At 40.5% G+C, this 13,887-nt stretch overlaps 2 protein-coding genes across 3 annotated transcripts in view; both read right to left on the bottom strand.

Annotated features, from left to right (window-relative positions):
• Window positions 1-2,344, bottom strand: part of col22a1 (collagen, type XXII, alpha 1) — a 58,147-nt gene extending 55,803 nt beyond the window's left edge. Inside the window, exon 1 of one of the 2 annotated variants that reach the window (XM_061060459.1) lies at window positions 2,094-2,344. The gene's annotated coding sequence lies outside the window, so the exon portion shown is untranslated. The remainder of the gene's footprint in view (window positions 1-2,093) is intronic. The other variant, XM_061060461.1, reaches the window with a different exon arrangement.
• A 5,566-nt stretch (window positions 2,345-7,910) lies between these two features.
• LOC132990954 (uncharacterized) lies at window positions 7,911-10,856 on the bottom strand. Its single transcript, XM_061059499.1, has 2 exons — window positions 10,751-10,856; window positions 7,911-9,132 (listed from the first exon to the last, which is right to left on the bottom strand). Exons 1-2 carry the CDS (start codon window positions 10,763-10,765, stop codon window positions 8,032-8,034), a joined length of 1,116 nt encoding a protein of 371 aa, XP_060915482.1. The 5' UTR covers window positions 10,766-10,856; the 3' UTR covers window positions 7,911-8,031.
• Window positions 10,857-13,887: the final 3,031 nt, after the last annotated feature.

The raw sequence follows: 13,887 nt of genomic DNA, 5'->3' as shown, positions 1-13,887 counted from the left end.
AAAACTATTCCTGCTCTTATTGTACACAAGTGGTTGTGATGCCTGCCATTAGGGCTGATATGTGGCTGAGCATAGCCATAACATGGACTCATCCTGACTGGAAGAGTGTCTCACTGCGGGGGGTCACTGGGGGAGGCTGAGGAAAGTCTGAGTTGTGCACAACTTGGAAAGCAATTAGAAGAGCCTCCCCCAGTTCTGAGATTTTCTTTCCCGACATCTCCAATCTCGGTGTACCTTTACGAAGTCTGTAAATGTGTTCTGGGAAACATATTTCCTTTTTTTTTTTATAGTTTAGAGACAATATTGAAACTTCTCTCATATCTACTTTTTAAGTAAGCCCAGCTTAGAATAAATTCTATAAACCTGGGCAAAATCCTTAATTCTCTGAGAGGTAACATGTTAGACTATTTCTTGGCTGAGTGCAGTGACCCCAAGGATCACAGTGGTTGAGTAGCTGTAAAAGATTATGCAACTTCTGTGTCAAACACATGATGCATGCTTAGGCAAAGCATTATTTTCTTTCATCTAATATTGAGAAGAAGAGTGTCAGTAGAAAAATCTTAAAACAGTGCATATATCTTTTGGGAATCGCCAATCTGCTGTTATGACTCCTTTTCTAACGAAACATTTAAGAACTCCATAAGAACAAGTTCGTTCAACGATTCTGTGACATTCATGTGCTAAGGCTGGGGTTATTGTCAAAAAATAAAAATACAAATTGGACCAATAAATATCAAATGTAAATTAGCAAGATGGCTTGAAAAAACAATTGTTTTTAAGTTGGAATAAGTGCGAGTAGAGAGATGTGTTTTTATAATATATATTTGCATAGCAGGAGGTGCTAAGCTAGCCTATGTATCTCCTGTACAAAGCTTTGTATAACTCAAACTGACATGAGATGGTTTCACTTTTTATAACTCTTCCCATGACAGCTGTTCATTGTATTTCCTCATCATATGGAAAACAGCTAAGAAGTTGTCATCTTATTGTAGCATGTCGCTATATCATTAACTGATACAGACTGTGGGGATGTATTTCTCACACTTGCAATCTTTCTTTTATTGCAGTTTTTTGTTGTTGCAAAATCTACATTTACTTCATTACCACAGAAGTTATTGGAACCTTACGGCTTGAAGTAAAGTAAACAGAGGTGTAGTAAGGGTGAGTATGCGACTTAGAAATAGAAAGTGGTTTTAGCAGCAAATTATTTCAGGGAAAGGTTGTGGGGACAAATTTAGTAGCAGCAGCTTGTTTATTGTGAGTTGGCCCTGTATAGCCTGTAAAATAGAGAGTGCATTATTTACAGTGGGTATTGCAAAGTGCTTGGCCCCCAGATACAAGTTTCCTTATCTGATTCTCCATTAGCCCATTTCTGCTGCTTGGTTTCACTGGTGCTATTAATGAGCAGAATAGGCACGATAGCTCAATCACTCTAATTGCCCCAATTAGTGCGTATTTAAAATATCAGAAATTCAGCCCAGCAAGACTTCAATGACGAAAAAAAATCACAGCAACACTATGAAGGCAACTAAACAAGATTTGTATTCATGCTCCTAATCCTCTTTCCCCAAGTTTTGTACAAGTCGTTGCATTTTCTAATTTGTCTCCCTTTCATCTCTGATTACATTTCAACACACTGTATGGCTTTCACACTGCTGCAGAGATAAAAATCTGTGATTTAAAAAAAAGAAAAACTGTATCCAAGGTAAAGCTGAAAACAAGCTGGTTTATCTCTGTCAACATGGGAACCTGAGGCCAGATTCCTTACAAACTGTGGTTCATCAGTCCTGTTTCCACTTCCTCCTCTCAATGGTAGACCTGGGAATGCGATGTAGATGTGTATAACAGAAGCATTGCGTTTATCATTCCCGAAATGTCAAAAACAGAACATTTGCAACCCAGGAATAGGAAGGGGGGGGGAAAAAGAGGAAGCCGGTTGTCTGATAAAGCATCTGAACAGCAAGTGCAGAAAAACAGCACCACTTGCCAACAATTCAAAACTGCTAAAGAATAAATAAGAATTTAAAGTCAGTTATTCAAGGACAGTCGCAATGACAGATGGATTTTCAAATTATATCTGTATTTTTTCTTACCTGGCCTGTCACTCAGTCAGTGTTACCAAGGTGTCTGTAAATTCTCCAGCACTCACACCCTGAATCAGCACCGGGGCAGCATCATTATCAGGTGATAATAATTCCAGATATCTCTCCTGCAGGCCCCAGAATTCAAAGTGGGTATGACAGTATAATCCAGAGTGACAATCCAGTGTACAATGTTTTTTGGAAAGTGAGGTGAGGTGAGCTTCAGAGACCTTGTGGATGGTTGGACTGAGTGGGAGGGAACTGCAAAGGGAGAAAGTGTAGGGTTTCACTCGTGGTTCTACCATTCTTAACTGGGCTGTGCTCACACATAAAAAAAAAAAAAAAGTGCTGTGAGGCGCAGCAGCCAATTATAGACCCAACATTCTGGATATTTTTGTCCCTTTTTTTCTCTTCTTTATGGCTGCACCCATCTGAAGTGTTGCACTCAAAGAAAAAGCACATGCTTCTTGGCAACCACCTCAACTGTCCAGCCTTTGCCACTGCGAGAGCCACAGCGGAGCCGCCCTGGAGCTGGTGGTGGTGGGCTGGGCCGCATTGGTTTCAAGCAGCCACACACTTATGGAGAAGGGGTGTATTTAAGTTGGAGAAATGATTACAGAACACTTGTGCTTACAGCTTTGTGTAAAATGTATGTCATCGCTCTGACTTCCAGCGAAGCTCTGTGATCTATATTACTCATGACGTGCTGTTGTGACAAGTTTACAATCATGTCTGCCCGCACGACTTTCATTTTTTCAAGTAGTTTTTTAATTATTAAAATATATGTATATTTTTTTTTCTTCTTGTTGTCAGTGGTTTCTTCTACTTCTACCATTTTCACATATGGTCTCCTGAAAATTTCAAAAAATGTAAGGACACACTGACACCTAAATTCTTCCTGAGTTGCTAATTCACATATTTCCCTCACATGAAGTGAAGCTTTCCCTGTTTTACATCCCCATGATGTAAAAAAAAGGGGTGAGGGAATCCAGAATGGCAGAGCTATGTTGTTGTTTTTTTACCTTAATAACAATGCAATCGGACATATTAACAGTATCAACGAATGAAAGGAAAAGAACACACTGGAGCAGAAAAGAGTATGAAGCTTTTTTTCTTACATTACACACCCGTTGCCCAGTCGCTCAATGGTCACATGATTTATACATCATCACCCATGCTCGTTTGCGGTGAATTTTCCGTGAATGTTTCCTGATGTGTTCACACATTGGCTCAACCCAAATTTCTGGGGGGGTCTGGCAGGAAAAAATTTGGTTTGCGTTCACACCATAAACTGTAAATATCAATAGACCATACCTGAGTGACATCACCCATCTGTTCCTGCAGGGGGTTTTGGATTCCCATCGGTGGATGTCACCATGCTGGAAATCCTGTAACCCTAACTTTCACTCAACCTAACAACAGGCTGTGTCCTGAAGCGGAGGCATGTTTCAAGCCTTGGCAAACCGATACTGCATGCCTGCCTGTCATTGAGGTCAGCTACACGCCTTAATGTGTATAACACTTATCTTTCATAAAAATGAAACGGTTGAGGCCTATTTTGTTTTTGAACCAGGCTGTAAACATGTTCATTTCTGCTGTAAACATTTTTTAATCAGGTGTGTATGTGACTTCTGGTGATTCTGCAGCCAGCTTCAAGCCGACACTTGTCAAACTGCAGGATTTTGCACCTCCGCATTGGCTTCATTTTACAAAACCAGGAGTTTGCGCTTGGTTCACACGTAAATCTCACCCTGAAAATGTCTTTTAGTGCCTGTGTTAAACACAATAAGTAAAACTAAGTCTTTTGTTTGACTGAACCTCAGACTTCGTATTCTAATTTGTGGTGTGTTTTTAATAAGTGTTTTCTATTTGCAAAGTCTCTGTTTCAACATTAATTCTACTTTGTAGAGCTGTTTATTTATTCATAACAAGCAAACACAGACAAAACCTGCAATGAAATGATTCATGAATGAAAAGTCAGTTTCTGTAACTCATGACGCAAATTCTTCTAACCTAACCTTTCGTCCTTGATGAGAAAAAGTCAGTAGTGTTTGCCAACCTGTAAATCTGCATGTCTCTTGATTTGATAAACACATTAAGAGGATGAGTGTAATTCACATTTCAGTGTACGTTGATGGGCTTATCATGTGCGGTCATGCTCCTTGGCAGAGAACGCTGCAGTGAGACACAGCAGCCCTCTGTCTCTGTCTCTGTCAGACATCCTGCCTGGCAGACGTTCTGTGTGTTTCTCCTCTAAAGTCCGCCGCATCACAAGAATCATGTTGGCAGAGTGTTTGTTGAACTTTCCCCTTTAAACTGCTCCTACAGCTGTCCCCATAATGCTTCTGCTGCAGTAAAAGAAACATGCAATTCTGCTGTGGAGATGTTGAGGCACCAAAACCTTTAGAGTCAAAATTTGAATGTCATGGACAACAAACAAGTTAGCCATTGCATCCAGGCCTATTTACAGTGCCTTTGTAGCCAAGGAGAGAGAGCGCAGGCCGGGCTATGTATAGGCTCTGTGTGAAGTGGATGGGAAGTGGGCTGACGATTCGTGGCAGATGCACAATATGAGTGATGGTGTCAGTCTGAGGAACCGTCTGCCGCCTTATGTGAGAGGGCTAAAGAGGTGACCGGCATGTATGGTGAGCACCGTGTAGCATTTTAGAAAGCCATCTGTCGTCTGATTGACAGCCAGCTTTCACCCTCCCACACCAGAGAGATTGTCTTACAAAACATGTTGAACACAATAATGGGTGAATTAGTGCTGAAGCCGAATAGAACTTCATTTCAACCTTTAGTTAGCAATCTCATCATGTGAAATTTACAGCTACATTAGTGCTAATGCATTATTTTTCCTTCATGCCTTTAGATACCACCCACTCAGCTAGATGCTTTCAGCTTTGCCTTGTGGGGTCTCGCTTGCAGCTAGTGAAACATTTCCTCTCTTGGGGCGACTGTTTGTCAGCGGTAGAGTTGGTCGTCTCTCATCCAGATGGCCATGGGTTCGATCCCCAGCTAATGCAGCCACATGTCCGATGTCTCCATGGGCAACACACTTAACCCCAAAGTACTCCTGCTGCTTCTTCGGCAGCATATGAATGGGATAAGTTACTTCTGTTGGACACTTCACATAGCAACCTCTGCCAGCAGTGTGTGAATGGGTATAACTTGGTAGGTGTGACCTGGGGTGTAAAAGGGCTTTGCATAGTCAGAACACTAGAAAAGAGCTATACAAGCTCAAGTCCATTTACCTTTTTCCATTTACCCTGTAGACCTCCACAATATAATGTGTGCAAATAACATGATGTGTATCTCTGTTTAACATTAATCCACAGTTATTAAACTTGCCTGGCACTGAGAAAAGAAAGTTGAAAACTGTTATTTATTAACCACGTAAACTGTTTGAGCCGAGCAGGAGCTTGGAGCGGGAGAAACACTCCTGTGCATTTTCCGTTGACTCTACAACCCAGTAATACGCTCAAGGCAAGAAAGAATAAATGGACTCAATTGGCACCATCCTGAATTCTGCTCTTTAACACAGAATTCAGGGCAATACATACATAATTCATTGTAGCAGCCAGTAGCCCAACAGAGTAACCATTCATCATTTATCTCCCCTGGTGAGTTGGATCATTTTTGAGATGTTTTGTTTTAACAATAAATAGATCATCTATTCACCTGGATGACTAGCTCCTGCCTCAAAAGACAGATCTGCTTCATGTCCAACAATATTAAAGGAATGTAATGCCACATTTTTGGGGTTTACAACTTAACTGCTTTGGTTCAAATAACAGACAGTAGACAGACAAACCTTTTCAACCAAAGTGGCCAGAAAATCAATTACTGCATTCGTTGTACAGATAAAGGACACACATATATAGCACAACATATTTGATAATGTATAACAATAATAGTGTGATTTATTTTCCCGTTATTTTATTTTTTTTACAGTAATTTGACAATATTGTGTGCCTACAGAATTTCAGGCTATTCAGTTTCCTTTTTAGCGAGAATGACAACCCAAAATGTGAACGTAGAGGATGCCATGGACAGAGGAAGCGTTTTGGAAAACTTTGATATTTAGACTTTTCCATGAATTCCATGAATTTTGGATCATGCTAACAATGATCAACCCTTTACATCTAATTGAGCTGGTATTTGAAGTAGTATATTTTCATTTTTTTATTTCTTTACCTAAGAAGCATCTCATGAAAACCTCCAAACACCAAGCTGTGAATGCAGATGCCTGGTTACCTACGAGGCTACTTTTTCTACTTTTGCCCCACAGGTGCGCAGCCTGTGTTCTGGTCTGATGCCTCAGAGTGAAACACTTGGAGACACTTTATTTTATCTTCTTCCATAAAGTTTCATTCTGAAGAGACAACCATCATTTTCTTTTGTCAAGGATAAATTGAGAAATAAATCATGCATTGTGTTAATGACACAGACAGTGAGATCATAATGACCTGTTTTAAGCCTGGGTATATTTAACTAATGTTGCCCGTCTGGCTAACGACCAAAGGTCTGATGAAGCATCGTTCATGGAGAACTTTGAGCGTCAGCCAAGTCTTTCACAGAGATCATGGTGGGGGCGGAGGGCAATCAGACAACAGCAGAGAGGGATGCTTTTTTAAAGAAAGGAAATCAGTAACCACTAAAAATGATATTGTATGACTGAATTTCTTTGTAACTTTCTTTATTATGAAAGTTATAATATAAAACCTTAAATATTAATTAGCAGGGATTACAGTAGGAAGAACAGATTTGTTATTGGTTCAATATTCATACATAGACATCATGTATGGGAGCGGCTGTGCCTCAGCTGGTAGAGTTGGTCGTCTCTCAACCGGAAGGCCGAGGCATCGTTCCCTAGCTCCTGCAGCCACATATACTTGTGTCCTTGGGGAAAGACGCTTAATCCCCAGTTAGTCCAGCTGCTCCGTAGGCCATGTATGGATGTGTAATAGCCACAGCAGCCTCTACAATCAGTGTGTGAATGGGTGTGAATAGGTAGATGTGACTTGAGATGTAAAAGCGCTTTGACTAGTCAAGAGACTAGAAATGTGCAATACAAGCTCAAGTCCATCTACCATTTAAATCACAGTTTTCATTCTTTAATGCAGTATTTAACCGACAGGTGTTGTATTTATTCATCACAGTCAGTATTAACAGTTGGTCAATTGGTAATTGGTCTAAAACCCTCTAATTATTCATCATTCCAAAGTCATTTCATGAGGTATTTTCCCGCTGTTGCATTGTTTTGGATCACTACACTGGCTTGTGGTGATGTGCCATCAGCCTTGCTTTGTGCTGTGTCTGTTTCACATAATTGAATCAGCGGGAACTCAGATCAGGGGAATAGCATTTGTTAATGGAACAATCTATAACTTAGAGCGACATGTCTTATATGAAATTATGCACATTTTTTATTTTCTATTTTTGGAGCACAATTGAAAGTCTGTAGGGCCATTAATGAACCTGAGATTTCTGTGGTATTGTGCCAGGGATATGCTGTGTGAAGACCCCTCAGCAATAGATCTAGAGCAATACACTATGTGAAAAAAATCATGTTTTCCATTAAATATGGAGAATATGGTGCAAATATTTTAGACTTGACGTAACAGACTGGACCATTTCTACTTAGAAAACATTTCCAAAATTAGATTTATTTGTAATGACAAAAAAAAATGTTTTTTTTTCACTTTCAATGAACTCTTTGAAACTGACTTATTCTGTGCAGAAGTGAGTAATGGCACACAGCTTGAAAACATTATCTTACTCCAACATTTACTTTGTTATCTGCTGGGAAATTATCAGGATGACTGTACACTCTAAAGTCTGGTTCATTTGTTTAATAGCATCCAAAATTGGTATGAACCTGTTTCTCCTAATGACTCAAGTATGACATCATTGAGCAAAACCCTGAGCAGCAAAAGTGAAAGATGAATTAAATTACTGCTGGATCCAGAGGGACTTCACTGTTGTGCTTGGTCATCAAGGGTTTTTTCCTCTTTAATCTCCAGTTAGCAGCACTTGGCTTAACACCCTCCAGTGCGTGTTCTCTGCTTGCACCATCAGCCGACTGGCGGCTCATAGTGCACCTCGCAGATTGCTGACTGCAATCCTCTTGATTGCTCTTCCTGATGCTTCCAAGCTCTGCAAGAGGCTCTTTCATGTTTTTTTCAGGAGTCGGCTGGACTTTCGTAGCCCTCTCTGCCCGCTGCCCTTTGCCTTGAACACCTTGGGCCATCTTGACTTTATCTGCACATAATCCCACAGTTGCCGTGTTTGAATTACACTGATCCTCTTCAAGGCATTTTGCCCTCCTCAGCCTCAACCGCCTTGTCCCAATCTCTTGCTGGAGAGGGTTGGGGTTTTGTCTCACCACCTCTGGGCCACATGCAGTCCGCGCTTTAACACGGGACGAAAGGGAGGGAGGGGCAGGCTTGCTGCACAGAGGAGCTGGGGTACCTTGACACACCACATCCTCCAGAAGCCTGTTTCCATTCTGCTCTATGGGACTGGTGCGAATCAGCTGTGGCCGTGTGGATCGATTTTGCTGTTGGGCCTTAAGTGGTGTAAAAGAAGCAGAGGGGCATTCTGCAGCTTTCACCAGTCTCTGCCTTACACATGATTTCACCTTCCTTGGACAGGGCTCTGTGATTGTCCCATCCAGTTTACAGGAAACAGGTTTGGCCTCCTGATCGATAAACTTCAGTTTCTGCCTCTGAGCCTCCCTCACTTCCTCTGTCAGCTCCAGCGGGGCGAGCTTCAGAGGGCGCCTCACTGGTTGATTTTCAGCCTCCCTCTCAAGCTCAGGCCTGGGTGACTTTAGCAGCAACAAGTCCAACTGTGTCATGCCCTCCTGCGTCGGCAAGCAGCCCGTAAGCTGACCCACTGCCTCCCTTCCATGTGTTGATGACAGATGGATGCCAGGTGTTTTTGAATTGCGGCCACTTTTAGCTTCCAGTCGGAGGTTTTGACCATTCAGATGCAGCATGGTATTTTTAACCTGGATGCCCAACATTTCTTCTCGTGGGAGAGCCCCCTGAACAAAAGAGAAATCATTTACTCTTCACAAATCACTCACTGATAATGTGGCCTGTGCTCCTTGGAATAAAACTACCTACACGTCTAATAATAAGCTGCTGGAGGTTGTCTTATTTTTCCAAAATAAATCAAGCACTTCCAGGAAATGACCTACGATGACACGTTAATTCAAACAAAGCCTCTATTTCGTCTGCTTTCTTTGGGTTTTTGTTTTTGTAAATTATCCTCATTGTTCTAGTTTTATTTATTTAGATGTTATGTATGATGTGTGAGAATTTCAAACAACTTTATGTGTAAATAACGTGTATTCTTACCATGTAAACTGCAAGGACCTTTGGAAGAGTGGTTTCTTCTAGGCTAAATCGACATACAAACAAACATTAGCGTACCGATAGTGTAGTGATTAGTGTAGTAATCCAATTTAATAAGTGTAGTATTCCTGGAAAGGTTTATATGTTTACAGGTTACCTTTACCTTGCCCTTTCCCTACCCTTAAATACAGCCTGGAGTTTAGTTAGTTAATCCTTCATGAATGCTTTATAGACGTGTAATAAGCCAATAATAAGGCCAACAACATTTAGTTACCGGGTAAGAAAAATCCCTTTAGCGTGCTTTGTATGTTTGATTGCTCTTCAAATAGTCTAGAAAATCCCTCTGAGAAACACTTTGCCTTCTAGGAACGGTTACTACAGAGCATCAGGACCATAGTTCCTTTAAGGAGCTTTTATTCATATATTCACCTGCCTGAAAAAATAAGCTTCAACCAAATCAGGCAACCTGTTGCTTTCTTGCATGTAGGGCTGAACACTTAATTGCTCATTTAAACTGTTAAATCATCACTAAAGGGTCAACATTTTCTTAATAAAATAATGACTTTACTCAGAATATAATTTTCTTTAAATATTTTGCTTCCATCATCCATCAAGTCTTAAGATGAAAATATTAACAAGAAGTAAATATATTAATTATTAAGTACCAAAACTTTTTGTATTCACATTGATTTTTTGCCCAGAAGCTTCTTTCTTGAAGCTGCAAATCTGTTCATAACTACAGACAAAGAGATAATGCTTCCGTATAAATAGAAAAAGGCCAAACAAGTGTAGGAACCAAAGTTTTGTAAGGGTTCAGCCGTCTGCTGTAAGGCTGTTAGAGAGCTTGTTAAAGAAAACAAGTTACTACAACTACTTATTACTGTTTTAATTAGCATTTGTGAGGGATTTACTAACCCTGACTAAAGCTATTAGTTACCACCTACAAACCCTTTATAACAGCTGATAGGAAGTGATAGCAAAACATCTTGGAGGTTCTACATTTATGTTTGAATTCAGAAGTAAAGATTTCTTCATAATCATATTGCGGTATGCATCATTGTCCACACAAAAAAGAAACATAATTAACTGCTATTTACTTCTGGAAATATTCAGAGGTTAAGGAGACCCTTATATCAGTTCCGTATTAGCTTAATGTCTCACATATTAAAGCTGTACACACTGCACTACAGGCACATGCCTTTCCCACTTTCATTGCATGTTATGACTACCATCAGCTAATTCCATCGCTGGTTTCAAACAATTAAAAGCTTCAAACTATTTGTAGCTGAAATGCAAAATACTCACAGGTTTGGTAAACATTTCCAGTTGATTTTGTGTAAAATCCCTCCTCGCAGGGAGAACATTCGTTTTGTCGTCCCTGTGTTTATAATGTCCGTGCCACCTTGTCAGAGACAAGTAGGTACAACCCAGTAGGTTTTAGAAGCCATAATGTTATTAGGCAGATTAGGGTCACGCAGCAGTGCAGCGCAGCACAGCACAGGGATCTCTGGTGATCTCCAGCTTAAAGGTTAGTCAGTATGCACACTCATTCCCTGGCTTTGTTTACAACAGTTTGTCTTCATCATCTGCACATCAGTTGTATATATTGACATAACATGAATGAATGGCAGATCACTACTCAAGTAATAATAATGGAGTCAAACGCAGTAAGATTTGTATTTTTATTTGTCAGTTGACTGGCCACTAGATGGTGCCAGAGACCTCGTTTCACTGACGGCACCCTCATACTGATTATGTAGAGAGCTTATAACAAATCCTCATGATGCATTCTGCCACAAACAATGGATAACATTAGAATGGAAAACTTGTTCTCACGAACTCTGTTTATATGAATTTTACATTTGTATTTTCATTCATAAAATCATTTTCAGGAAATTTGAAACATAATACAGAATTCCTATTCATGCTATTTTTATTTAAATTATAACTAAGGTTTGTTATTTTAGGGCTCGGATCTAAATAAGTGTTACCCAATAACCCCAGATATTTCTAAAGGAGTGGTTAAAGTTCAGGGCACTGGTGGCATGGTGGTTGGTGTGTGCACCCAATGTGCAGAGGCTGTGGTCCTCCAGGCAGGCGGCCCAGGTACGTGTCAGACCTGTTGCTCCTGCACATCATTTCCCGCTCTCTCTTTCCCTTTTTCTGACTCTATCCTCTGTCCTTTCTCAGAAAAGGCATATAAAGCCAAAAAAAATGTATCTTTAAAAAAAACTGACTGGAGTTGAACTTATTCTGAGCTGATCATATTCTCTTAGAAACCCTGGCTCTTTTGTACAAGTTCTCTGTGTAAATCTCTTCAGGAAGAGACAATTCTGTGATTTGTGTTGCCGGCAGGAAAGTCTGCAGATTTTAATCACTTTCAGACAACAGATTGTTTTAAAGTTTGAGCTCCATCGCTCCCACGTCAGCCTCATTTATTATGTTTAGAGGCAGATTATCGCAGAGTTTTCTTGCGATGGATGAGACTTGTTTTGGCAGGGTGTTGTGCCCCCTACAGTTGCATCATTTTTCATCAGGCAGGCAGACTCAATCATTGTTGAAAATCTCCTGTTCTCCATCGTCTGCTTCTCTTGCCTCGAGCCCCACAAAAAAACAACATGTCAGCACCTGCTTATTGCAAAGCTTCATCATATCATTGGTGCGGTGGAGATGGGCCCACTGCAGAACAATTTGGCTCAGCTTACATGATCATTTGAGATGCAAAATTACAGGCTTGACGCCAAGAGATGGCCTTAACGCCCCTTTGCCACTGTTCTTATTGTGTCGCCCTCTGCTTTGCCTGCCGTCCACAGCTGACAGTATAATTACTGCGGTGTGGGAGGAATGAAAAGGGATGTTGCCTTGTCATTCTCCCACATACTGAATACCCAGCTGCACTACATGGGCCACTTGGAGAGAAGAAAAAGACTGGATAGCAGAGATCATTTAACGGGTACATTCTGCTAGAATTGGTGATACTGTAAGTAGCACTTTATGCCTCAAGTTGCTGGTGAATGGTTTTTGACACCTATCTACCAATACCTATATTTTGCACCTTTATAGTGCAATTTCTCAGTCACTGGACTATTTTCAGGCCAAAAACTACAATTTAAAGGCTCCAAGGGTATTGCAAGTATATCACAAAAATAAATTAAAATTCCATATACAGCTTAGGGTTCCTTGAAGTGTACCATACATTTTCCCCCTTTTTGTTCACTGATGGATCTAATGATGCTTACCCCATATATCTTGTTTGTTTTGTTCAGCCTCAGATAATAACATACATTATACCATTTTCCCCAGGGGTCTTTTCTGTGTTCATACAGCAATATTGTAAAGTTGGTCAATGCACACACATATGTAGGGCAGTTCTTATGCAGTTGCGTCACAACCTCCATTTCCCACTGCGTAGGTAAACAAATGCCATGTGTGCTGGCCAATGTCGGACGGCTCCAAGACAACTAATGTTAACTACCAACAAAATGAGTCATGGGTTGATTTTTGGAGCATCGAGGAGGTTAAAAGGTCTCAGAAATTTTGGCAGATGGGCATATTTGTCAAATGTTTGACACCACTCATGTAAAAACAGAAGTCAAACAACCTGTGAGGGGCTTTTTATGTCTGCTAAGGAGTGTTGAGAAAAGGCCAAGAAACTCTGATAGCGATATGTAAAGGTACAAGGCCAGCTTAGCAAAAGTGGAGGTTCTAGTGATGAGATGGACAAATTACCCATTGTGCTTATTGTTCAACAAGCTGGGTTAGAATTCTCAGAACCAAACAAGTTGTTAAACCAGTAGATGTTGTCCAATCTTGTGATGTTCTGCTGATGTTGAACTGGATGGAGACGGTGAGTAACGTTAGCCTATCTTTGTTTTTATGCTGGTTGTCAGTTGTAATCCAATTTGCCTAGTAGCTGAATTACTGAATATTTAACCAGCCTACAGTACTACTACTGCTACTACTAATACTGCTGCAAAAAACTACAGCTACTACTGAAGCCACCATTTATTTGCTCTGGTTGGTGGCTCAATTGCGATCCCACTGCAAACAAACCACTCCAGTGTTTGATTGGAAATAAGCCTGGACCTCCTTGTCTAGGCAATCTCAGCTTGCTTGTGTTGTTCAGATTGCGAATGATGTATTCACATATGTCCAACAGCCCAAGGGGTGTAATGCCCCCTGTTTCTAAACGACCTCTCCAAATGATCCAGGTGTGAAAGCACCCGAGTAAACTGGTGGCCAAAGACTTATATGGGTATGTTTTTGGTCTAAATTAGGTTCTAATTAAAAATGATCTTATTCATACAGGTCCAATTATTCAACACAATTTAAGAGTTCAAATTCTAAACAAGACAGCAAATTTACCAAAATGATAAATTGTTGGTTTAACACTGAGTACCATGGGAAATAAAGCAATGGTAGAATCAGTAAAACAGAAGTAG

Source organism: Labrus mixtus, chromosome 16, assembly GCF_963584025.1.
Source record: "Labrus mixtus chromosome 16, fLabMix1.1, whole genome shotgun sequence".
In the NCBI taxonomy this organism is placed as follows: Eukaryota; Metazoa; Chordata; class Actinopteri; order Labriformes; family Labridae; genus Labrus; species Labrus mixtus.
Note: the sequence above shows the minus strand (reverse complement) of the source record. Positions and strands in the feature narration are given on the sequence as shown.